Genomic DNA, 27,379 nt, shown 5'->3' on the forward strand with positions numbered 1-27,379 from the left:
TTGCACGCGTATGAATTTTTCTCACAAACAATTGTAACTTCAATTCCCTAAAAATACGTATATAGAAAAGAAATCCGTGTCATTGAACGGGGGCATACAGTCTATTTGTTGCTAACTAGCTGATCTGCAACAGGAACAAGTTGCAGAAATTACGAAGAATCATTTCTTTAAAATTGAAATAGGTTTCATAGCACACAGTTACAAGTTTCCCCTTCAGAAATCACCACCCAGTTTGTTTTCTAAGCTAGGAATTGGCCTATGGAACTTGCCTTCTCAGTGAAGAGCGTGTTTGCATAAGGGCAGCTTGGTTCATAGCCCGAATCCAGCTGTTCATGTCCTCCTGGGTATCTGCACTGAAGTAGTATGTCCGCATCCCTGAATGCTCTGCCTGAGAGCCAATAACAGAATTCTTATTATAAATATATGCCCGCATCCCTGTATGGACAGCCTGTCAGAAAAAGAAACAGAAACAAAACACAAAGAAATCAACATCGGACAGCACTGCTGTTTTCTCTCCAGAATGTTTATTGCAACTTTTCCTGATATCTTTAAAATAAGTAAAACTTTCAGCATTCTTTGGCTGAAGTTAGGGTAAAATTATCATCTTGCCACAACTGGTAGCTCTGCAGCAAACACCAACGGCACTCTCTAAATTTTACTGAAATTCTTACCCACACTATTAGGCTACAAGTACAGCATTTCTGTTTCTCATAGTAGGATGTAAATAGGTAAATTTTTCTTAATTGATGTTCCATTTACTGCCAATAACACACAAAACAAATTAAATTAATTTTCACTGAGACACGTGTAAGTGAGCAAACCACCACAGCTTTCTTCATAAAGCAATTTAGTCAGACAAAACAAAGACAAAAATTTTACCATTCAAGCAATTAAACTGCTTCTTAAAGAACTGTTAAGATCTTTTTGTTGAAGCGTGCACTTGAGCCCCCGTATTAGCTGCAAAATCACAAGACTTACTGAGGAAGTTATCAATACAGATGGAATTACTAAAGTGCATAAAATACTGAAAAGCATCTCTGTATATCAAAATGTCCCATGAAATTCCACTGAAGACTACAGGTATTCAGAAATTTCTCAATAAACATATCAAACACCTAAGTAGTAGTGCTGTGCACAAAATCATGTCTGAAATGGGATGTCTGTGCAACTCTAGGCTAATTGAATTTAATCAAACCTTATCCACCTTTGTATAAGGGATAGTATAAACATCACTATGTCACACAACTACGTTTCAAGACTAATATTTCCTCCAAATTACCTTGTGGATGTAGTTGCTGTTTAGCACTTCACATGCTCTTCACGTTTGTTAACAAAACTAGTAGGAAAAGACTGATTTCCTTATTTCTTTTCAAAAAGCTGAATCAAGTATGCTCAACACGAAAGCTCTTGCAAAAAAAATCTAAATAAAATTATTTACATTGCTTTTAATAAAACTAAACCTGCTATAACAGAAAAAGCTAATGGCTAAGACAGCATCTTTTTTTTTTTTTGGAAGAGGGAAAAAAAATCTGAACAGAAGTCCAAGATTCTCTTCCTGCTCCACAGCCTTTGCTTCCCACCTCCAGTAGCAGATAACAGAATACAAGGTGGTATCTCTCTTCCCACCATTAGGTAACCTAACTTAACAAAAGGAAGTAGCGTTTACATAAATGAAACAGTAGCTGTGATCAATTCCATATTTAGGAACCAAATGATTTATTTTCATTTGTTTGGCTGATTGAGTTTTTTGGGTTTTCTTTACTGCTGGGAGTCTTCTTGCTTTTCTGCCTTCTTGAAAATACCATAAGTGTTCCAAAAAATTTTGGTTGGGAAGAACTTAAATCATTGCAATTTATAATTAACATTCAGTGCAAGAACACAGCAAGAAAAGCAGCTCCAGACAAAAAAGAAATCAGTGACTTCAAGTTAGACCTTATGTCTACATAATTCCTATATACACCATTTTGAATCTAAAGGAGAAGATGCTAGAATACTAAAGTGAAGCAACTCTAGACGATACATGCACCAGTAGGATCCTAACCTTCTCTGGCTACAAGCTTGATGGAAATAATACAGACATAATAAACCAACAACGGGACCTTGGTTAACAAACTGGAGACTGTATACCCCCAGAAATACATGGATTTATTTCACTTGTATGTTATGTTCAACATAATTCATTTGCCTTTCATGCTCCCTTTCAGTGGTGCACAATGAACACAGCTGAAAGCATTGCTTAAAAGGCAATGGAGAAACAGAATAAAAACACAAAGCATGTTGCACTATTCTCCTATAAGAAACTGAAGCTATCGCAACCAAAACCATTGATTGCTCCAGAAGGGAAAACAGAGATGGCTTGCTGTTACCAACAGACCCGTCATCTTGAAGTTCACAATATATTAAATCAGTGGAAGGAAAATTCTGATACGTTTCAGTTACAGTCATTTATTAGTAGCATGTGTAATAAGTAGAAAGCCACTTTCTGCTCGTGTCTTGTAGCTGTCACTCCTAGTAGACACAGAAGCCAGCTTTTTTTTTTCGCTTGCTTGTTTTTAAAGCCACAGCTATTAGGATGACTACAGCACATGAACAAGCCTAAAACACAGCACGTGCCACACATATGTAGTACACAACAGGGAAAAGTAATACCAGTACCTATTCATGCATTCAGACGCCTTAATGCGGATAGATTGAGAAGGGAAGCAGTCTCTCTCCCAAAATGCACAGGAGAAATGGACAGTAAACCCCAAAAGCGTATCAATAAAATAAGACAGGGACAAAAAGTTAAGTTAAAATTGTGAAAAGATTCATGTTTCTAAAGAAAATATTCAATAAAAGATTATAGTAATATAAGTATACAGGAATAAGTATCTACAACTGCTATCTTTATTCCAAGTTGCTCTGAGGAAAGAAAAAGCCAGAGTTCACAGAATGGAGGGATGGCAAGAGGAACACTTTTTCCACTTTTTTTTTTTTTTTTTTTTTTTTAATGAAAACCAGTGAAATTGTCCTGTCCCATTTGGTCTAAGCAGTGAACAGATATTTGCTTTAGTCTGTCTTGAGTATCAATAATGTAAATATATTGAACAAACAGTAGAGTAGCATCTTCTTGGAGTAATGATTTGGCCTGGCTTCCTTGGCTCTGAGAGCCCCCACACTGACTGGCTAAACCTCTGAAAAAACGCAAAGGATAGTATCGAAGTAAAAAGGAGTTTTATTTGTTTGGGTTTTAGCTCCAGTGTACTTCACATCTCTCACAGAGCATCAAAGCTCATTTCACTGACTTTATCTGGTGGCAAGATGTGCATATACATACTGACATCCACTTGCATACATTGGCTTTACTTGAAGTTTTGCAGCTTTAGAGCAGACGCTTCCAATTTTCAACAATTTGCATTAACGTCAGATTTATAAAATGAGTTTCTCATATTTTAACATATAAAATCAATTAAAGTATCTTTCCAGACAGAGAGCAGGAAGACTTCTAAAGAGACTGCAATTACATTATCTTCTATGAATTGCTAATATTTATATGTAAAATTGTATTACTAAGAGGCACAGTACATTCTCTATTTGTCACAAGGAATATTTCCAGCTATATATGAATGTCATGTGAATTTTTTCACAGCGAAGTCCAAACACAGCATTTGTGGTATCCCACATCTGTATCAGCAGATAACTACTATATGAAGAAATAGAACCATTAATTAATACTTCTAAGATATTAGCTACAGAACTGAATGTGCAAAGATCCTAAGTTCTAAGGGTCACCACACAAATTAACGACAGTGGTAACCACAGGACTTTGCTTGGGAGAAATAAACAGTGTGAAAAGCTTGTCAAGATGGATACTTAGAAGCGAAGTTGCTGATCAGAGCAGTTTAATACACATATTCCCACACTTCCAATAAGTTCTGAATGCATCTGAACAGCCATATGCTTTTCTACAGGTCTGTCATTACCAAGTATTTAAAGACGACACAAAATGCATGAGTCCTTTGGAGGTGATGGAAAGGCAGAAGAACTTCCATAGGGAATGTTTTACTTGTTAAAGTAGACACATACTTTACTAGTTTACTAGTAAACACATACTTTAGAATTTGTCTTCTAACTGCATCATATACCAAAAACATTCATGTATTTGCTAAGTAAAATTCCTCTTAGTTTTACAAAACAACATTTTCAGAGTTTGAACACTTACTAAGCTTCAACAACTCACTGCCACTTAAAAAAGCCATTTAAACTGAAACCTCCACTGTAGCAAACAATTTACAGCAACCAGAGTAAGTGACAGGCCAAATGCAAAAAGTGATGCTCCGCATTCTCCTACTCATTCGGGACTTAAATGTGAGAAAGTCCTATCTTTATTTCAGGCTTACTCCCGTTGAGTTTTCTATTTCTGGCTGTGCTACACTGAGACAGAATGTCCGTCTGTGCTTTGGCTATCGAAGCACACTGAGATTAGATAAAGGTAATGGCTGGTGAGTGATGGAATGCCATCATGGCCGTGCTCCCACCACAGTCAAGGCTGCCATCGCTGAATGTTGGTATCGAGTGGGGCCAGGCAGCAGGAATCATTCAAAATCTGCCAACTGCCCTAAGAGCTGGTTCTAAATAAAATGAAACTGCATTGCAAGTGCTTGCTTCTCTATTAACTGAAAATCCCAGTTTATTGGCTCAAACTAATCTTTAGAAAAGATTCAGATTAAAGATTTAGTACAGCTCACATATGTATAATATCTTGGAAGGATCAGGAGAAGTCTGCACTTGCTTCTGAATATATTTAACCACGTCATAACCATGGGTTCTATTCTGCAGGAAGAAAGAGGCACAACTCGGCAGTGGTGACCAAGAGCTTGCCTACAGAACGTATCATTTGGAAACTATATGTGTGTACGAATGGTTTTAAATTAAAAGAGAGGATTTTTAGATTAGATATTAGGAGGAAATTCTTTACTCAGAAGGTAGTGAGGCACTGGAATAGGCTGCCCAGAGAAGCTGTAGTTGCCCCATTCCTGGAAAGCCAGGTTGGATGGGGTCCCGGGCAGCCTGATCTAGTGCCTGATTTAGTGGGTGGCAACTCTGCCCATAGCATGGGGCTGGAACTGAATGTTCTTTCAGGTCCCTTCCAACCAAAGCCACTCTGTGTGCATATATACACGTATCTACATGCACACACACATTAAGATTCTTTCCCTAATGACTGATAGTCAGCTGAAGGTTAACAATCCTAAACCACGCTCGATTAACACATTAGCAAACACCCTCCCATGAAATTAAAAAGAATCTTTTCAAAACAATAAAACAGCAAGATTCAAACAGATACTATTGCTATTTTACCTCCATTCCCAACCTGCACTAAGATTTATTCAATAGATGTAGAAGCCTAAGTATGCATTAGGTCCTCATTTTGCGCCATGTGCTTCCGCCTCAAAAAAGGCTCAAAGAGAATTTCATGAATCGCATTTGTTCAAAACTGGAGTAAAATGATTTTTAACAAAGAATCCTCTGTAGCTTATCCTGCTATCTCATGTTCAATATATTTGAAAAAGTACAACAAATATTTCCACAATGAGCAGCAGGTCTTTTTTTAAACACACTTCAAGTTAATATTCATTTAATAAAATTCAAATCATTGCACACTTGAAAATAAATCCTAATGCTACTACAAAAGGTAGTCTACCATTTAAAAACACCTAAAAAAAAAATTGAAAGCTGAACAGATGTTTTCAGCAAATACATAAAGAGAAAGATTTCTTTCAGATCTCTTAAACTACATCTGCTAAAAAATGAAAAAAAAAATAGTTGTTGGTTTAGTAATATAGCTCACCTGCCACTTTAGTACACAGCAGAACAGGTTTTTTCTCCAAATACCAGCATAACAAATTTGCAAACATACACTGACATTGCTGATCTTTGCCTTACTGCTGCAACTTGGACAATCAGGTAAGATTTTCTACTGTTAAGAAGGAATGAATTTTGTTTTTCACTTCCTCCATAGATTTTTATAAGAGCTAATAGAATTTGAAATCATACAATTAAATTTCTTTTTAATTAAAAAAAAAACAAAAAACAACAAAAAAAACCCCAGAACATTAAAGCTGCATTGAATGAGTGCTTTTACCTTAAAAAAAGAAGAAAAAAAAAGCAGAAAATTACTCAACATCCCTTAGGACAATTATCACTTCCAAAAAAGAAAGGAGAAATTGCATACTCTTTCTTCACTTGAAAGGAGGCAATTATATATCAGAAGTCAGTGTTGCTGTTTTATAACTATGAAAACTGAGCTGCTTTTTTTTTTTTTTTTTTTTAAAGAAACCACAATAAAATTAAAATTTAAAAAAGCCATCAGTCTATTATAAGATCAACCACCCTATAAAGAAAAAAAAATGTCAACTCTTTCAATATCTAAAAGCAGTGAAACAACTTAACATGAATTTCTAATTATCAAGCTCTAAAGACATCTATACATAGTAACATATATTAAAAACAATTTAAAGTAACAGAAAAGTGCTACGTGACATTTCAATAGACAAAGTGCCTTTGAAAAATAATCATAATAGGAAAGAAGATATTTTTGCTTACAACAACATCATGATTTCTAATGCAAATAAGCATTATAAAATATGGTAAGCTGCTAAGCTTTGCACCCATACCTTAAAAGAAAATTTGCGATTTATACGATCTTCAGGTCCAACAGGAGATATTACATAGCTGGGCAATGGTATGCTACCCAACACAGATTCTTCTCTGCTATCTGCAGAATAATAAAGAATAATTTTAAACAACAACAACAACAACAACAACAACAACAACAACCACTAATTCACTGCACATTTCAGTGGAATATCAATACATTCTCCATTATGGACACAGAGTGGTCTATTACAGAAGGACAACAGACAATAGGCATGAAGTCTGAATGTGAGAGAATTAAAATGGATATAAGGAAAATAAATTTCTACAGGAGGACAGAGAAATAGTGTGACAGGATGACCAAGGAGGCTGTGTCATCTCCACCATTGGAGGTTTTCAGTGCATGAATGCATTAAGCCCCAAAGAGCCTGATCTGACCTCCTTTTTTGGACTCTGGTTTGATGTTTGGATGCTCTCAAGTCTAAATTTCATTGTGACTCCATGGCAACAACACAGAAAAATGTTTCATTTTTAAAGAAGCAATATTTTTTTTTTAATAATAAAGTAGGTGGGGGTTTTTTGTTTGTTTAATTTGGTTTGGGCAAAAGCAGACTTCCTGAACAAAGCTTATTTTGACAAATGAACTCTGATAGGCCATGTAACAGAAATGCCTTTCCATTTAGCATTTTATTATAATGAAAAAGCCCCTATTACTATCAACTCTTAAGCAAACAGCAGGAGAAATATAGTGCCCACATCAATTTGAGCTTAATATTCTACGTTTCCCAAAAATTGTAAAATCCTAATCAAAACCTAGAAATAACCTTATGTAATATTATACCATTATTCCTATTCAAAGTAAAATTGTGTTTAACCTGTAGAAATACTGACTACAGGATTTCTCACTCTTGTGTTATCACTTGGATGAAAGCTGAATCGATGCCCTGATCTGGTTGCACTGTATTATCATAATCAGCCACACAGCCACAAGGAGGTAGGTAACAACTCCAAACATGGATGGAAAAAATCTTAAACTGGTATTGCTGCCAAATATTTTGTAACGTAAGCCTTGGCATATAGGAAAGACAAGTTATGTGACAAAACATCATACAGCAGCCCCCTGGGTCCCCACCTCTGGCTTGAAATTTGCCACTCCTTAAAGAGGAATGGACAAATCCTTGCTTTACGGTGCATTCTGTTGGAATACCTAACTGTACCTGAAACATTCAACTAGCTTATACTTGCAGTGTGATTTGAATAGGTAAACTGTTACAGGCCAACTCAGAAGAGCTACTACTATCTACTCACCTTTATAGTAAAACAAACAATAATCAGCAAGCACAAACCATCGTCTTTTCCATAATCGCATACCAGAACTGTCCTGAAACGGAAGAAAGGTGATACATTTTTCATCTGATGACAATAAGAGCTTAGCATGCAGTGCTGTATCAGTGAATAGCTTACCAGAAATCCACCCAAGTATGGCACTAATTACAAAAACAACCATTTTATATTTCAGGAAAATATTGTATAACTCAGGAAGAAGTAAAGCATCCAACTATAAAATGATCAGGTTAGAATACTCAAACTGCTCATTTCCACTAAGCAATTAAACTTGCATCCAGAGTTCAGATAAACCCCATAAACAAACAGTGCATATTTTTATTGGACAGCTTTGTCCTGTAATAAAGAAACAAAGGTATGCATCCTGACAGCACAAACTCCAACAAGGATTGCCTTCAGATCAAGATGAAAATCCCTACGACTGTGAAATATGACCTCAAGTTTAAGACAACGATCTCCTGTAATTCTACAGTCCATTTTCCATACGTTACCCATGCCTAAAATGTAATTTAATAAATATTCCTAAGGAAATAGACCAGGATGCATAACATACAGACTTTAATGAAGTATAATTCAATATGCCTGTGGAGACAAATGTCTCCATATAACATACATCACCTTGTCAAAATGAGTAATATTTACATATAAATTAATTTTAGAAGCCTGTAAAATTGCCAAAATGTAACCTCAGCATGTACAACTGATTACACTGAAGGCTTTGATGAGACCAACTGCAGAGAAAGCATCTTTAGTCTTTAAGTGCTTGCAAGTAGAAGTAAGTGGACAGAAGGAAATAGCTAAATGAACACTATAGATACTATTTACTTCACTTATTTTTCCAGTCATATTAAGTATGTGATGACTTTCTTCCCTTTTCTTTTTTGTGCTCTCAGCATAGTTCTGCCTCTGCCCTGAAAACCAATGGACTCACTTAGTGGATGTCAAATGGAACATGGATCTCATGAAGGAAGTGAATGGCTGTCAGCAACTTTTTCCTTGGCATGTAGAATCATGCCTTTAAGACTCAGACTTTAGACTTTTCCTACTCGTCCCTTAAACAAGCTGCTAGACCTTCATCAGCATCCACCAGGTTATTATCAAATCAGAAGCAAGTTTTCTTATATAACAGCTTTTTTCACTTTCTGCATTCAAAGATGTCTTCTGCCAGCTTCAAGATGCAGTAACTGCAAAATTCAATAATCCTGCCTTTATTTTGACACTGGTCTTGGTGACAGCAATGTGTGATGCATGAGGCCCTATCTACCTTCATCTTCTCCCTCTGCTCTGAAGGCAAATGAACTGGACTCAAGCCTTTGATCCAGAGCCTAAGGGCAAAGAAAGCAGATGGCTTTCACACCCAACCCCAGGTTAAAGATGAGATCTCAAGGGGACTGAGATCAGCATGGCAGTAAGCTAGCAGGATAAAACAGTGGAAATCACCAGACACTGACAACAAAGCTATAGCTTAAACATTTAACCAGGATAGCAGCGTCCATTCATCACTTTTTTCCACTTCTGTATCAAATGTGTATGCAAAACCTTGTTTTCACATGTGTTGAGCACAAGTCCCTTGTTACAAAAGCTCATGGGTGTTCCCAACATTGCCCAGCATAACCAGCACGAGGGCTTAAGTTTTTACAGTTATCTGACAGCATGTGGACAGAAACAGATGATTGCATGCTTACCTGTTTGTGTAACCAGCCTCTTACTATCACAGGAACGTTGGGATTTCTCCTGATAGCTTGTTCCCTCTTTCCAAAGCTATGAACTTTATTTCCAGCCTTCATTACCTGTACAGAAGTATACAGTAGCAGTGTTTTTTAAACTGCTCTTACACTTCATATTTAAAATAACTTCCCTGTAACAAGTCATGACACATTAACAGACTATAGAATTTCCAAGGGCAAGCATACAGACAAAAATATTTACCATACAGCAAAAGCAACTTCCCACTCTCATCAACACATTGGTGTCAGGATGGTGTGTTAACAGCAGTAGTGCTGGTGGCTCCAGTCTGAATGGCAGAATCACTAAGTTTTATTGTGCTTGGAAAGTATTTCTGAGTGCACAACAACACCTGCATGCAAGCATCCCTCTACAACACATAGGAGTTTGTGTTCAGGAATAGTAATCTTGTTTTTAGTTGCTTGCTCTATGTTTGGTGGTTTGTTTTTCCCATTTAAATTCAAAATACATAGACAGTTTAATAAAATGCTTGACTTTAACCCCGCAAGCAAAAAGGGGAAGATGTAGCAGCATGACTGCTAAGGAAGAGACCTCGATGGTAGTAAAGAGAAAATAAGGGCTATGTAACGCTTTGTTTTAATGCAACCTTGGTTTTGACTCACATCAGCAAACCAATTTCAAAAAGGAGCAGGGAAAGTCTGTGCAAAAAGGAGCAAAACTCTCTAGATGGATGATCTGCCTGTTCTTTTCCAATCTCAGCAGCTTGCTACCGCAATTGCTTAGGAACCCAAGGTGCACAAACTGCCCTCAGAGTTGCACCCAATCTCTCCAAGGAAAGAGCTGCCCAAATTCACTCCCTGCCTCCTTCCTAAAACAACCCTGCGATGTCATCTTAGTTCAAACCCCTCCTTTTGAGTGGTCAGGGAACTGCTACTCTGTCAGCTGCAACAAACAGCAGCTCTAGAAATAAGCATGTTTGTCATATGCAAAAGATGATATAGAAAAACCTCAGTGCACTATTTCTTCCTGTCAGGCAACATCTGGACTCGAAGTCAGCACATATCATCATAAAACGCTCCAGCAATGTATGAGTACACAAAGAAAAATCCTCCTCACTTTGAGGCCAGGCTTTTCCAACCTATACTAAATTTCATACATTTCAGCAGATGTGAGCACAACTCTTAATGCAGAATTGAGATAATGACAATAACTAGTTAAAACAAAACAAAACCACCCAGTAATTTCCTTGCTTTGGTGCCACAGCATAAAAAGCAGCCATGTAAACGTGTAACTTGTAAGCAGATAACAAAGAACAGTTTTTACTAGGTAGTGTGCTGAGGTCTGTTTCTCAGGGAGCAGCACAGTGCTTTCCGCTCTGCTGAGACGCGGGTGAGCTGCACGTCACCATCATCACTGTGAGAGACACTGACACAGGGGAGACAGGAAGAGTGCCAAGTGTGGGCTCTTTCCTAGGCACAGCTGGCATTGCATTGAGAGGCTGAACAAGGTTTACCTGTGGCCCAGTGCTACACAGAATATCTGAACAACCCAGCTGCCAAAGGCTAGCACACACCCAACAGGCCAGGCTGCCAGCAGCACCAGCTTTCTGAGCAGATGATCAAGCACTTGGATTCCTTGATCTCATTCAATTTTACTAAATGCAGAAAAGCTACCATCAGACTAACTTATAAAAAACCCAAAACACAACAGTTATTAGACAAGAGGGGGGTAAGCCTTTCTAGGGCTGTATATTTCATACCAAAAATCACAGTAGAAATAACTATTCTTCCACCTAATTTAGACTTTTCATATTATCCATAGCATAAATTGTTTCATTCAGTTCTAGAGTAAAAACAACTTCATATCTTGCTTTCACTGGCTACAGTAAGAAGTCAGTTTAAAAGAAAAAGTGTAATTTTAAAACTCTTTGCATGTGCTGGAGTGATCTTTTCCTAACTTGAAATATTGATACCACTGTCGTGTTGAGACACGCAGGTCAGATCAGCTGAAGACAAGGAAGTCACTTTTAATTTCAACGCATCTGTTACACTGACTTGTTTGTGAGTGACTCACATTTCCACAAAGAAGCAAAATATCAAGAGCCAAAATTTCAAATTCCTTTTCATCACTGCTTCATCCTCTCCTCCATTAGAGTAACATCTAGCTGAGAAGGAAAGTTGTTAATTATATTATATATATATGTGTATATATATATATATATATATATATATATGTATATATGTATATATATATTTAAAACTGGACAATCAAAAAAAGTAATCAGCATTTCATCTGGAAGACATTTTCTAAATTGAAAAAAAAAAAAAGACTATCTTGATGGGAAAAAAGAAGCACACATAAACACAAGAGAATGCACAACTTCACTTAAAAAACAAAAATATATTAGTATTTAGCTCTATGTCCTAACCTGTTCTGTTCAACAAACTCAAGATGTTCTATAGCCAAATTAATTCATCAATTCTTTCTGTATCTTTAAGAAAATTAGACAGAATTCTTATTTTTCAAATAGGATGAACTGAAACACTCTGAGTTCCTGTTGTTGATAATGAACATTCCTTTGAAGCAGCCCTGACCTAATCCCCACATTCCAGCTCCAAATGGCCGCAGAGTTTGCTCCACTGCACACTTGCCACCATTATCAGTTTCTCTCAGCTGCTATACCCGTTCTTTATTTACTTGTTGTAATTCTCAGCTGTTCATATTGGAAAAATATAAGCAACTATCAATGTTAACAACAATTCAACTATTTCTCCTGGACAGAAACTACCAAAAACAGACACACAGCACTTAGTAAGTAAAAATTACATGACAGTATTATTCACTACACTTCTGCCTTGACAAAAATAGTAGCATTTGCTAACTGACTATATTCCAAATTATTCTCAAATTGTAGTAGTCCTTTACTCTTCCAATATCCTTTATTCATAGTCAACATGAACAGCTTTTAACATGGTTCACAATGGAGAAACATGCTTCTGTAATTTAATCAATTGTCTTTGTGATAGAGAGTGATTTTCATCAACATCCATTTTGATTTGTATTTCCTCAACTCCATACCCCTTAAGCTTCAAAAGGTGAACTGGTCTGAAGTCTTCACATGACTTATTCAGACAATACCAGCGTGAAGGGGGTGAGGCTCACCCTAAGGACTGACATACGTTTCTGCAAAACTACCCATTCCCAGGTGTCTTAGGAAATGAAGGCATGCATTTATACACATATCAATAAAACAATGACAGCCTTGGTTTTAGTTTGTGATAGTTTTGCTTGTTTGTTTTCCAACACGCTCCTCTTTGTTGTGCAGTATACAACAGACATTGTAGTAGAGTGAATGCAAAATTCTCTTTGAAAACAACCACTTTTTATTTCCTACATTTGATTCACTCCCAAGCTCAGAATTGAATACCGAAGCAGGAAACCAGTAGGCTTTGTCTCTTTCAGCATTCAAACCGTGTGCAGACAGAGTGTCAGTACTATAGCATTTCCAGCACAAAACCACGAAGCATTTCATAAAAGGTGATAGCCAGCTATAGGTACCAAGAAGCTGTGGTAAATACAATGTGACTCTGGCTTCACGACTGTGCCCCAGACCTGTGCCTGGAAACTCACTCTATAAAGACACTGATTATAGAACTCGCAGAAACCTGAAGAGAACTGAGGAAAGGTTCTTAAAATCTACTCTTAGCATGCTAACAAATAACCTCAAAGTGGAGGACACAGATTATTCACTTTACAGCTTTTCTTCTTGTGGCTGGTTAACTTGAATCAATTCTGATGGGTTGTGAAGGAATTTAACACATTTCTTTCTGATCCTACAGAACATAGGGAGCATTTTCAAGCTTGGAAACCTGAATTCAATGATGAATCAAAGCGTATATGAAAAATACCTTAGTTTTCTGTCTTAATAAAAAATGAAGTACTTATTAAGGGTCCACAGCTGGAAGGAGTTCACATAAACAAAGTTGGTGTGGAAGAAAAGTACTGGCAAGTTCTCTATGAGAAGTCCAGTCAAAGTCTAAAGCTGCAAAGTATTTTTAAAAATGCCACATTTGGCAGCCTGGCAGAAACATGCAAAGCCACACTACTACTGGACAGCAAAGAAAGTAGCAGAAGAGATCATAAACAGATCTGTTGAAGTTTTGGGAGGTGACTGTGGTTATTTTCCGAAGCTGCAATGAAAAAAGCATTTCCCTCCATCTAGCTGTGCAGTTCTCGTCTCCCATAAACCACCTCTGTCACGTGGGTGGGCCTGTACATTGTATCTAGTCAATTGTTGTTTTTACTGTTTGCAGAAAAACCAGATTAGATCAGTGCAATCACAACAGAGCAGCGGAGCACATTGGTTTCATGCTGGATTCACGCTTACTGGCAGAAGTAGGAGCCTGAATCAGTTAAAGACACCACACTGCTCAAAAAATCTCCATATCAAAGCAGAGCATCAGGTCCCCACCAAGTTCACCCATTTTAAAAGTGGAAAAAATAAAGCCTTCTCCCACTAATGCTGGCATTACGAAAATGAGAATAATGAGGATAAATGTAAACTCAAATGCACGAGTACTTGGGTAAGTACTAGTCCTCTAGCCCAACTCAGAGCCCTATTATAATTAATGATAAAACACATCAGCATTGGTCTTAAAAGCAAGCAAAGTTCTGATCACCAAATTCAAACAACAGTCTGTTTCCTTTACCTTAGAACCAGGCTTTGTATCAACAGCAGACATAGTTACTGCAGTGGATGATTCACTGACCATGCTTGAAGGTCTTTGGTTTATTTGTTGCTTGGACATAGGTGAATTCTGTCTAGAAAACAAAAACAAACAGATACTCTAAAGTATATTGTATCAAACATTTATTTTTGCCTTCTTATACTTGAGATTCTAAATAATCAAATGACAGGCTGGTCCAGTCACAAGGAAAACATTCTCCATGTGTCAGCTCCCGTGGCACCTTCCCTATTGTTTTGATTTGGGGTATTTCTCAAGCATATACTGCCAGTGACATCTGATGATTGGCATTTTCCAGTGTATCAGTAGAAAGAAACCCGTCAAGTCTTCAAATCCAACAGAGAACCAAGTTACAACCAACAGCATTCAGAGAAGAGAAGATTAATGCTATGCCTGTTTCAAAGGCTTGGCTGCAAAGGTGAGGAAGAAACAAGACCAAGGAGGAAGAGGCAGGAGTCACAAACACTTTGCAGTTAGTGGTCTGTTGTTTAAATTAAAGGTGAGGCTAATCTAATGTTTGATCTTCAACTAAAAAAAAAAAACAAATTATACTACAATATGAGTTATTAAAATAAAAATACTTTTATTTGAAGTGATAGAATTCATGGTACATATTGAAAGCAATAAATACCTAGGAGTCATAAAGTACTCAAGAAATCTGGATAACGAGCTCAGATGCAGATGCACATTTAAAGCACAGGGAGATGAATTCTACAGTAAGAACCTGTCCAACAAGTAAAAATTCAGTACAGTTGCCCAGATGAAGAAATGAGGGCAAACACAAATACAAAATCCTGTGGCATTCCTTATGGAGATTACAAACAGAAGCCTCAGCAGCCAAGTTTGACGCTAACGTGTGAGCTGAGCGTGTGGTATTTTCAAAAAATCATTAAGAACACTTTAGCAAATTGTATTATGGGAACATTAACTCATTCATTGCAAAAAAAAAAAGCAAAAACAAAAAACCAACAAACCAAAACACCTACTAACAAACTATGATTTTTTTCCATTTTTTTTAAACAAACGCAAGAAACAAAACACAATATAAGCCACAACAAGCATTCCTATAGCTGCTGCTGATTCAATCATATCCTCAATTTCAGCAGGAAACAGAGCAACTGTGAGTAGTTCTCAATCATAAGAACAGAAGTTTGTGACTGTAGTAGCCCAAAATATAGCTTTAGCTTAAGCAAGAACAAGTTGCTTGCCTTCCGTTGCACTCTCAGCTACAACACAATCACCTGTCCAAAAGCTTTTATAATTGATGTCAAAAAAAAAACAAACAAACCACGTTCTTCCACATCTGTCTACAGTTTAACTCATCTTGCAAGGAATTAATACCTTAACTTTGACCTATTTCCCCTCATACACTGCTTTATCTGGCATAAATTCCCTCTTTGTAAATACAGGACCAAGATAGGAGAACGAACTACACCAAGCACCTAAAATCCTGGGCCAGCCTTCAGTGTGCAAGCACTTCATGACCTGAATTTGAGCCAATCTGCTGTACTTTTTAGGGACCAGCTGCCCTATTTCAGCAATTCATCAGCTTTAGTAATACCCATTTTCAGCAAACAGATTAAGACGCTTCCCATGTGAAACGTCACCTGACCAAACTATTTCTTATCAGTCAGTCTTACCTGCTTTTTGACTTGCACTAGTTGCTTTTCTATTCTACAAAGTTTCAGAACAGACAGAAAACACACGCTTACAAGGAGCACATTTTACTTGCAAAAGCACAATACTTGCCATTTCCTAATATTTGCTTATCAAAAAGGTCCTATTTCCCTGCTTCAGGCAAATAACCAGAGTAGGCATTTCAAAGTAAGATGAATTCTAATGAAGAGTAAAGGCCTTCAACCCTGCCTCTTAGAATTAAACCAAACCACATCAGTGCCACATCTACATTTCTTAAACACCTCTGGGGATGGTGACTCCACCACCTCCCTGGGCAGTTTGTTCCAGTACCTCACCACTCTTCCTGATGAGAAATTTTTCCTAGTATCCAACCTGAACCTCCCCCAGAGCAACTTGAGGGGGAAAGCTGGAACATATTCACATAAATATGAGAAAAAAACTTCATGGTGAGCATAACAGAACACTGGTACAGGCTGCCCAGGGAGGCTGCGAGGTCTCCTTCTCTGGAGATATTCAAAACCTGCCTGGACGTGTTCCTGTTTGACCGGACCTAGATGATCTTCTCAGGTACCTTCCAATCCCTGATATTCTGTGATTATCTCTCATCTCACCACTCCGATGTGGGAAAAAGAGGCTGATCTCCACCTCGCCACCATGCCCTTTCAGGAAGTTGTGGAGAGCTATAAGGTCTCTCCTTCTTGGCCTCACTACTGACTCACGTTCAGCCAAGCATCAACCAATGCTTCCAGGCCCTTTTCCTCCACAGCTTTCCATCCTGTAGTTATGCATGGGATTGATGTGATCAAAGCACAAGAACGAGTAGTTGGTTTGAAAGTTCATACAGTTGGCTTCAGACCATTGATCCTGCCTCTCCAGATCCCTTTTGTAGGACCTCCCCACCCTCAGGCAGATTAACACTTCTTCCCTTGGTATCATCTGCAGCCTTACTGAGGGTGCACTCAATCCGCTCATCCAGATCATTAATTAAGATATTAAACAGGACCAGCCCCGATACAGAACCCTGGGGAGCACCACTCGTGATCAGTCACCAGCTGGGTTAAGTCCATTCACCACCAAGCAACAATTAACATACACACTCAGGAAACCTGTAAAGTGAAAAGCCTGCAGACAATCTGATTAGGATATGTTTCTTCACTTCATAGAGTAGCTATTTCAGAGAGAGAGCGAGAGAGAAAGAGAGAGATAGAGAGAGCACGTACATGCCAACTTAGGGAGAAGAAAAATTAAAACTAAAACTTTAGTCTCAACAAATTAGAAATTAATTTTTGCAATGAAAATATGGAAAAAGAAATGATCACCTCCCCCACCCTGGAAGAATGGCTTTAAGTGCAAATCGGTGTAGGCACCCACAGACTAATGACATGTTCATGTCTGCTGTTCAACAAGATGCTGTTTTGTGGTGTTAAACTTGACACAGTAAAAAAAAAAAAAAAAAAAAAAAAAGGAATTAAACAACAGAAAATGAGGAAGCTAAGAACTACAGAGAAAGCCAAGATTTATACAAATAACAAGACCTATCAGAGAAATCACTCTGAACTATCAGAAAACTGTAATGTAATACAGAACAACAAATCCACTGTTTCTAAGAACTGATCATTTTACCATTTAATGATTTCTCTTCCATTTGTTACTGAAAACAATCACTGTCAATAAAGAAAAGCTTTCATTTGTTAGTATCATCAAGATAAATGAAGAACTTCAACTTGAAAAATAACAAATTTTAAAAATAAAGGAGAAAAAGATAAAAGCATACAAGGTTGTTGTCATGGAAAAACACAAATAGCCAGCAAGAGACAGTGAGTCAACTGGAACAGGAAAAAAAATAACAAACATTCTCCTAAAACAATGTCTTTGATGGCAAACACAGATGATCCAAACATTAAGCACCTAAGACATAACAGAAGACATAAAACAGTACTAAAATGAATTTAAAATACTTTTACATCATTTTTCAAGATTAAAATAGTATAACAGACTTGCATTAAATCAGATCACAATCAATCTCAAGGTCAAGTCTCTCAATAGCTAATTAGTGTTCTCAGTTTGTTTTAAATAGCAAAGAAAAATATATAAATTATATAGAATTACCTGAAGCATCTCTGTGTGTGTAACAGAGTTAACATCAACCTAACAGTGCTTGCAGATTCATCTTCAAAAATGAGGGAATAAAGCATTAGCCCTGTGCATTTAGATGCATTAGTTCAGAATCACTACTGCCAATGTTTGATAATATCTGTTTAGATTCTCTTCATAGTGCTGGCTTTCTTTATGTTCTGGTCAGTTTTCTTGCTGCCTCCCACAGAAGTGTACATGCACAAACATAATCCAGTTCCTTGTAAATCTTTATAAAGCACATGAAAATAACTCCATATTCTAACATATATATATGCTCTAATATCTCCCTTCTATCAAGGAACTTCCTACTCTACTTAAACTGTGCAAGGATGCCTAAAAAAAAAATCACATAAAACTAACTCAAAGAGAATCACATTGACAGTATTTGATTTATTTAAAAAATTGAACAAAATGGGATTTTACACCAGTAGCTTATATTGAAAACGCAGTCCTCGAGAGAAAACAAATTCCTTTTCTCTAAAGGATGATAAAGATTAGTCAACTGAAAAGATCCACGTCCATACCAGTAACTCAGAAAGTTTATTTTGTTGGAACAAAACAACATCATGTCAATCCAGCTCTTACATTAATAATTTTTTTTTTTTTATCTGAATAAGAGATTTAGCTGTCCTCATATTTCTATACAAATAAAAAATGACATGTTTATTTTGGTGCTTTTTGGGTTTCCTCTCATCTCTTCACCTGATACTTTTGCTGCTATAGTAACCAAATGTAATAGACAAGATGGCTTTTCTCTCTAGAGATACACAGACTTTATCAGTTGCACAAAAAAACAGGCAAAAAGGGATAACAGACATTGAATTTCAGGCATAACATATGTATTTTCTCCATTTCTATACTGAAGTTTTATCCTTTTTAACTTTGAAGTACTGTTTTTTCATTTGCAAGCGTAATGTAAAAAATATATTAAAAATAAAAAGCACTGTAAAATTTCTAATACACAACTTCTAGTGTTTAGCAACAGATGCAATTAGATATATGTTGTAAGTACCTATTTCTTCCTTTCTCTATAAAGTAATGAATAGCTGTTTACAGAAAAAAATAACAAAAATCCAAAAATTGCATGTGTCTATCCTAAGCAACTCTACCATGAGGTTTTCAAAGAAATGCATAACTAACAATGTGTTGAAACCTGGTCAGTAGTTTGAGAATGAAAGGTGGGGATTCAATAATTGTCTTAGCTAAGAATAGGTCAGGAAATGCTGATACTTTTAAAAATCTAATTACGAGAACTGCCAAGAAGAAAGAAGTGCAAAAGGATCAAAGAAGTCATGCAATTAAAAAGTTCCAGTTCTAAGCAATACTCTTTGTCCTTGTTTTCCAACTACAACGGAGTTGAAGAAATCATTCTGGCTTCAGCAGGAAGAATGATGTGATATTGTTTAAAAGGCAAAATTACTTGGGAAAGCGCCAGCGAGGGACAATCTCAGCTATCTGCTGAAAGCGCCCAGTTCTCATTTGATCAACTGAGTCAAGGGCTTCTGGTTCATAATTGAGTCATAAGTACACGAGGCTGAAATTATTCAATGACATCATTTTACAAATATCTTCTTTCCTTGCCAGTATGTTGATTGGATGAGGAACGGCCTGAGCATGCATCCATCATCTCTACATTACTGTAAAATACTTTTCTGATGTTTAAGGTTTCCTCTTAATAAAGACTTTTGTTGCAACCTGAACAAGTTTCTGCCAACGTCTCCCCACTACTCCCAGTCAATATCTAGTGACTATTCCAGGCTTTAGCCCTAATCTTAAATTAAAATCAAACTGTGAAGAATAAATCACGTCACAACATCACTGAAGAAGAAACTGCTGTATATGAAGCTCTTAAGAGTGCTGCTATATCAGACAGGATTCTTGAGCTACAGAAAAAAGGTACTCCTGCTCAAAAGGATCAGATGATGGAAAGAGTTACCTCAGATAATGGAAATCCAGGTAAAAACTTTCCAGTTGTGTCTTGCTAGTTAAAACCTTTCATCACAAGATATGATCTACCACACTGATTCCAAATTAAAATGCAATCTATGACTCTGATCCCACACAAATCCTTGAGGGAAAGAGACATCTGCATATGTCAGCAGAGCATCTGACAGGAACTCGGGTATGACGACAATGAACAGCATCTGTGTAAAAACTACACTGTTGGAAGGAGTAGTAAAAATAAAAATTAAAAAAAATAAAATAAAAATCAAAGAAACCAGAGGATCTCAGGTTTCCATCTTTAAATCAGTTTTTGCTTACATATTAAAAATACCTAATTTTAAAAACACCCTGTGTACTTCAGATCAATAATAAAACTTAGAGAACTGTTCTCACAAAGACAGTTCTCTGAAAAGTCACTACAAATACATCTTTCTATATACATACCTCTGCAGTCCTTCCCTCTTCACTTAAAATAAAACCCACTTGTCTCTACTAATTCTGCTGCACTGAAAGATTGTTTTTTCTACTTTTGACACCACCTCAGAGCAAGAAGTTGATGACAAGTTATGCCTGTTTATCAGATTGCCCCCCAAATAAACACATTCAATTCTTCTATGAAAACGCTTCTGATAGCTGTAGATCAATAAGACCATGTGCAATCAGTTGTTCTTCCAATTCAGCTTCAAATACTTTCTCTGCTACCATGATTACAAAACCAGAAACAACACATGGAAGTGTGAGTAACTCAGGGAGGCACCCTAAGGAGTTCTGTCCAAACACCTACTTTCCTTCACAAACATATGAGTTTTCTCCATACTAAATTTGATCAAACTTGTCCAGCAGATCAAATAAAGATCCATTAACAGCTGGAAGTCAGAACACAGATGTATAGTGTCTGTTGTTTATACTGACCTTAAGTGTTGCTCCATTGCAAGATACCTGTTTTCCTCACTAAATGACCGGAGCAGGTTCTTTGAGTACCTGTAAAAGAGCCTGTCCCTTCCCAATCAACAAGACATGTGCATGTCACTAAGCAGGGTGATTTCCTTCTAAGTAGCTATCTCAAACTCTTTGCACCTGCTCACAGACTTCTCATCTCCCAGCAGAACACATTCATCCATTTTGTGCTGGTTCACAGCATGGGCCTTAAGAGACGACCCCTTGGATTTGCTTTGGGCTCTTGGGAGGGAGGTTTGTTTAGTGTTCAGGTTTTACTAAACTATTTGAGAAACACTTCCTGGGGTCCTTCCTAAATCTCTGCACAGAAAGCTATATTGTTGTGCTCCACCTCTTCTTTCCTCCTCAGATTCACAACAGAAAACATTGTCACAAAAGCCTCAGACCCCTGGAAGCCTCACAATTTCCTTCTCTATTTAGGCCAATGAATTCAGTACCACTTAAGTGCTCTTAATGCAATATTGGTTTAAATTAAATGTAAATTAAATTAGTGTCACATAGTTTGAAATATAAAGCACTCAAACTCACAAAGGCAGCCTTACAAACCACCACAAGAGGCTATTTTACAGCATGATGTCTATGCTCTGTGATGCAGGGACGCAAGTGAGGGCTGGTGGCTGCTGAAGCAGTGTTGTAAGACCAGGATGGAAAAGGGAATACCTGTTGTTGCTCTATTTCTCTTCTTCTTTGGAATATATTCATAAGTGAAGAAGCACTGAAGTTCTGGATTTTGTATAGGAAAGATACCTAGTCATCCAGTTACAGAGGGGATTCCAGGAGCCAACTAGCATGCAGCATGGGTGATGCTAGAAGGAAATACACTGGGAACCAACATACATGATTCTGTGTCTGCAGAATAAACTGAGGAATGCAGGAGCAACCATTTTCAATTAAACACCAGCCCAAGACGCAATGAACGTAAAAAAGCTAAAACAAAGGAAATGTGAGATATTACAACAGAAAACAATAATATTTTTATGTATTCCAGTTTCAGTACAAGCATTTCAGTGCTTACGTGAAGATGTTTGAGATTTCTCTTATATATAGATGGTACTTAACCACACTTCAACTTTATATAGGTATCCTATTTAAAATGCCTCCTTTTTTTTCTTCTTTTTTCTTTAATTAAAGATCTGGGAAAGATTCCATCTCTAGTCCCAACATGGAACATAGCTACAATCAAAAATACACTGTCACAAGAAGTAGTATATTTTTAAGCATCAAGCAACTGTATGACATTTTTGCTACCCCACGTACCAGACGAATTGTCAAACCACTAAACCACTCTAAGTAAATGTGTCACTATTTCAGGATTCTTGCCATGGGTGTAGAGCTACTTACTCTTCTTGCAAAATAAATTCAATATTTTCTGGAGAAACCTGTCCTGTCACAGGATGTCTAAATGACGTGGTCTGCTGATTATGGCTGAAAGGAAAACAAAAAGAAAAAAAGAAAAAAATTAATATTGAAGTGCTGAACTGAAAAGTAGAAAATTAATATTGAAGTGCTGATATCCCAAAAGGCAAAACTGTATATTGATGCTCTACTTCTGCTACTCTAGCATTTCTCTTAGGTAATTTCCAAGCCTCTTGCTCCATTCTCGTTGACCGTCAACGGCATATTATACCTTTTAATTATTAAACAGGCTAATGTTTTAGCAGTAACCTAGTTGCAAACCTTACTAATGGAGATGCAATTGAAGTTGTGATTATTTAGATCCGATTGTAACCAGATTGTTTAAACACCAACACAGAAACTACAAAGCAAATTATTCATTTGTACTTCTGCAAATATCACAGAGAAGACAAGTGACATATACTAATATGCTGTTGGACAGTTCAAAGTGCCACAAAATATGTAATATTTTGAGCTCAGTGATGTTGATGTTTTGTGGAAGTCACTTATTACATGCATTCTTTTCTCCCTGGTATGGTATATATTAGTTGCATGCCTTAGATAAAAGAACATTACTTAATATTTCATCCAAGTCGAATTAAAATTGTGTTTTGTTTTTTTTTTTTTGAATCAATTTTCCCCTCAGACTTCTATCACGTGTTTTCCTACCCTCTAAATAATATTGTCCATTAAAGGCTGTCTATTAATTCATTCATCTATCTGCATAATTGTACTCATATAATGCAGAAATACAGTGTGAAAGTTTATTTCAAGATATACAAGTAGTCTTTTCTCCTCCCAAATACGTCATTTGAATTAGTTTTAGAGAAGACACAAGGCAATTTCCACAGTTCTCCATACATAGTAAGCCCCTTATTCTGAAGCTCTGTCCAAAGGAGCAGTCTACAAAAATCACAAATCTTAAAGAAATAAAATATGGAAGATCATATTTCTTAATTACTATGGTTGTGCACTATGCACCATTTGGGAGCCCTGGAATGAGGATGGACTTGTGAACAACGAGTTCATTTATTTAAGGTTCTGAAATTTTACACCAGGAGTTAACAACATTTAAGTACAAACATCCAAAACTAGAATTCCCATCAAATAAAACAAAAGCTTAAAAGTATTCAAGAAAGCAAAAATACAAAATTATAAAATATAAAGGCTATTAAAAAGCAACAACAACTAAAAACGTGTGCATTTTTCTGTTTTAGAGAAGATGTGTAATGCTGAGCCACGTCAGGTCTTATAGATGTGACCTAACAGTCTAGCATAGCAAAATATTCCTTAAGAAACAGTTAGAAATAAAATATTTTAGGATTTCAAAGTCAATGCACTCTAAAAAGATAACAGCCTTCCTACAGCATAGAGAATACCTAAAAATCAACCAGCACATGCATCCACAACATTCAGATGTAATCAGCTCAGACAGACCTTCAAAGAACCCAAGTGGCTGAGTCTCCTCTCAGTTCTTACTGATATTGCTCTCAGGAAGTCCACTTAAACCACAAAGAGCAGAGGAAGCTTTCTGCACTGTAAACCTTTCACTCCTTTTCCAACATGCCTTGCTACGCAGCATCATAAATACAGAAGCAATATAATAAACACTGCCCATGATAAAATGAGAGCAGTGACACCTTATATTACACCAAAAGGACTTATCCCAGCCCCAGCCATTACAAAACCACAGCCTTATAGCTATTAAGAACAGAGAGGAACAGGAGGCCACCAAGCACCCAGCGCAGCAGGGCAAGGCTCATTGCCCCAGCAACGAACTGAGTCTGTGGCAGAGGTTTGAAGCAAACTCCTCAGCATTCCCATGAAGTCAGAAGTCCGGAGAAAGTGTTTACATCAACTCTGCAGTGTTAACATCTACAAAGTAGCCATCTTTTTCTTTTAAGAGGAACAAGGAGCACTGTATTATAAAGAGACAGCACTTTCACTTAAGTTTATTAGGCATTACTCTAATTTTGGGCATATGTGCAAAGATAGAAAGAGGAACTTGCAGATTTTTTTTGAACAAATGAATAAATAAACAATAGCAGAAACAAATTTCTTTTTCATCACACAGCCCAAACAGTTTTAAGCCATATCCAAAGCAGCCCATTTAACCTTCAATCCATAGGCAGCAGCAACCAACAGGGACATAATTAGGTTGTCAGCTGTAAAAATGAAAGCACGTTGTCAGCTTTATTCTCCAGAGGCTGACAAACTGTCAACAAATTTTCATCTGCAGGCTTTTAGTCATTAATAACTCCATAATTAAGAGTAAGAAAAAGGACTCTATTCCAGAAGTGCTCAAGGGCTAATCGGGACACGAAGTTTTTCATCATACCATACTTGCACTTTTTAAGCCTTGTATTATTTCCCATGAAAGAAATTCACCAGCCCTTCAGAAGATGAATTACCTCCACTGCTGTAATTCCCGAGCAAGTTCTCCATTTTGGAACAGTTTTTCCCCTTTGAATGGTAAGAGCCGAGGAACAGAAAAGCGCAGCCACGTTACCACATAATGCAGAGATAGGAATTTCACAGATGAGGTCACACACACAAAACAAAAACTTTCTGCAATCTTTGGACCTGCTAGGAGGAGAGAAGCAGCAGCTTTGTACAACACAATGGTTTATGTTAATTTGGAAAGCCAGAGTTTAAATGTTTTGCCTCATAAGAACCATTAAGAACAAGCAATACCATTCAAAACAATCTATAGTATAGATGCTGAATGCCTCATAACAAGGAATGAGGGAGCTGGGAGATTTCTATCCACAATGAAGGCAGGCAGATACTAGAAGAGGTTGCCTAGCAAGGCTATGGAATCTCCATCCTTGGAAATATTCAGAGTGGCTAGATAAGGCCCTGAGCAATCTCATCCTAAATTGGTTCCAGCTTTGAAGCTGGGCTTGCGCTGAACAGGAGGGGCTGCATCCAGGGAATCCAAGGATTCCTTCCCACATGATTTACACCATTCCATCAGTTTGTGCTCCTCCCCCCATCTTGCTCCCCAGTTAGTACTCAGTTCTTATAATGCCTCTGTACCTTTTCAGCAGTATTTAAATAGATGTAGTCCAAAGACATCAGAAGTGCCTTGTTTTTAATAGAATTAAATGAAGAAATCAAGATCTGGTATTATGTTTTTGGATTTAGATCACATTCCTCTTCTCACATTTTTCAAACACTGGCTTAGCAGCAATTTCTCTGCTTAATCAAAAGTAATAACATCTCCAGTGCCAGTGACCTAGGAAACTTGTTACAGTGACAACTATTTATCCTTCCCAAGCCTTGGCACCACTGTTTTTCATAGATACAAGATGAACAGGCCTCTTGGTAGTTCATCACCCATATTTATTCCAAATAGCAACTGTAGAATAAGTCCAGAAATCCACCATGTATAAAAGGCACAGCAAGCGAGTCTTAATGAAGAGACATGATATGCTGTCACCACTCTTCATGCCTCTCCTGTTCCTTTTTCACTAGAGGGAGCCTTGATACATCTGGATAAAGTTGGAAAAGCTCACGATGCCTCATCCTCACTGCCACGCAACTTGTACTAGCACAGCACTGTGCTAACTCCCCTGGCAAACTCTAGTCCCTACGAAAGCCACGTATGAAAGCATAAAGAGGTACCATAGCTTCACTTCCTTCACAGCTCACCTCCTGTCCAGCTCAGCTCCTGGGTGAGTGGGAGAGCAACACACAGACACTGATCCTTGCTGACGCCTTGTTGCTTGCCATCAGAGCACAGCCTACAAGATTTCTCAAGTATTACTGATGAAGCAAGTCAGCAAATTTAACAATGCCTACCATTTGCTTGCACTAACATAACTCAGATCATGAAATGTAACCCATTTAAACACAGAAAACAAGAAAGAAAGAAAAAAAATTACAACTGCAATTCAGTTTTCCAGGCCCATAATTTGCAAAGCCAGATAACCACACGGGTCCTTTTGAGGAACTCAGTCAACACGACTTCACCTATTTCTCTCCTCAGTTCATTCTGTGTTTGAGTCAAAGCCAAATTTTAATAAATTTCTGGCCATGACTGATGTTGATGACATACATACGACGTCATAGAAATTTATATATTGCTTCTAAATTAATTTAAATGCCCACACAGCTGAACCTTGAAATGTGTGAATTACTGACCAAGTCTACAAGACATTAACAACAAATTTATAGATGGCAAGAATAATTCCTGTTGTCATTGGATGGACTAACCTACAAATTATTACAAGCCATTTGTATCATGTACATTTTTCCCTGCTGGCTGAGCACCTTATGCCTACCTGCAAGACCAGGCAAACATGAGCAGTTTTATCTTGAATGCCCCATACAGCCACAACAGCAATGGTGAGCATCCTGCTTCTATGGGAGACACTGCTTGGGGCAGCTGACAACAGAATCAAGCATGGAAGACATGTTGGTCAGCAGCACATTCTCCAAATAGGAAAAGTGCTTATGTCTAACCTGACCAGCAGTCCCACATGGCTTGTTTCATTGCATAACACACTTCTAAAATATATATGTAGCTTCAAAATACTTTCAGCATTGCCCTTTTTATATTAGTGTTGAGAATTGGTTGAAAAGACCAATTAGACCAAGAAAGTTGGTACCACGAAGTCCTTCTTTAAAGAAGAAACACAGTGTAATGCAAACAATTTGGAAGAATCTGGATCAATACCAACTGATTTTAGTACACAAGCAATAGCACCAGCTACAAACTGCACACACCACAAACATCTTTTTCAAGATTGGACATTAGTTTAAAATAACAAAGTGCCTCTTCAGACTAGCAGTAAAATCCTCACTCCATGGAAATCAAGGTCCACTAAATTTAGTAAGCTCTAAACTGTCACCCTCCCCTATCGTTTAATTAGCAACTTAACCTATGAACTTTT

The 27,379-nt window shown here is 37.3% G+C and overlaps 1 protein-coding gene across 8 annotated transcripts in view; it reads right to left on the bottom strand.

Annotated features, from left to right (window-relative positions):
• Positions 1 to 27,379, bottom strand: part of PLEKHA7 (pleckstrin homology domain containing A7) — a 171,479-nt gene that overhangs the window by 39,984 nt on the left and 104,116 nt on the right. For 7 of the 8 annotated variants that reach the window (XM_048947782.1, XM_048947777.1, XM_048947776.1 and 4 more), the window contains 6 exons: positions 22,428 to 22,511; positions 14,376 to 14,487; positions 9,666 to 9,770; positions 7,945 to 8,017; positions 6,657 to 6,757; positions 270 to 448 (listed from right to left, as the gene is read on the bottom strand). In XM_048947782.1, the coding sequence (XP_048803739.1) occupies positions 270 to 448; positions 6,657 to 6,757; positions 7,945 to 8,017; positions 9,666 to 9,770; positions 14,376 to 14,487; positions 22,428 to 22,511 (654 nt within the window). The remainder of the gene's footprint in view (positions 1 to 269; positions 449 to 6,656; positions 6,758 to 7,944; positions 8,018 to 9,665; positions 9,771 to 14,375; positions 14,488 to 22,427; positions 22,512 to 27,379) is intronic. The other variant, XM_048947778.1, reaches the window with a different exon arrangement.

Source organism: Lagopus muta, chromosome 6 (genome assembly GCF_023343835.1).
Source record: "Lagopus muta isolate bLagMut1 chromosome 6, bLagMut1 primary, whole genome shotgun sequence".
NCBI classification, from domain to species: domain Eukaryota; kingdom Metazoa; phylum Chordata; class Aves; order Galliformes; family Phasianidae; genus Lagopus; species Lagopus muta.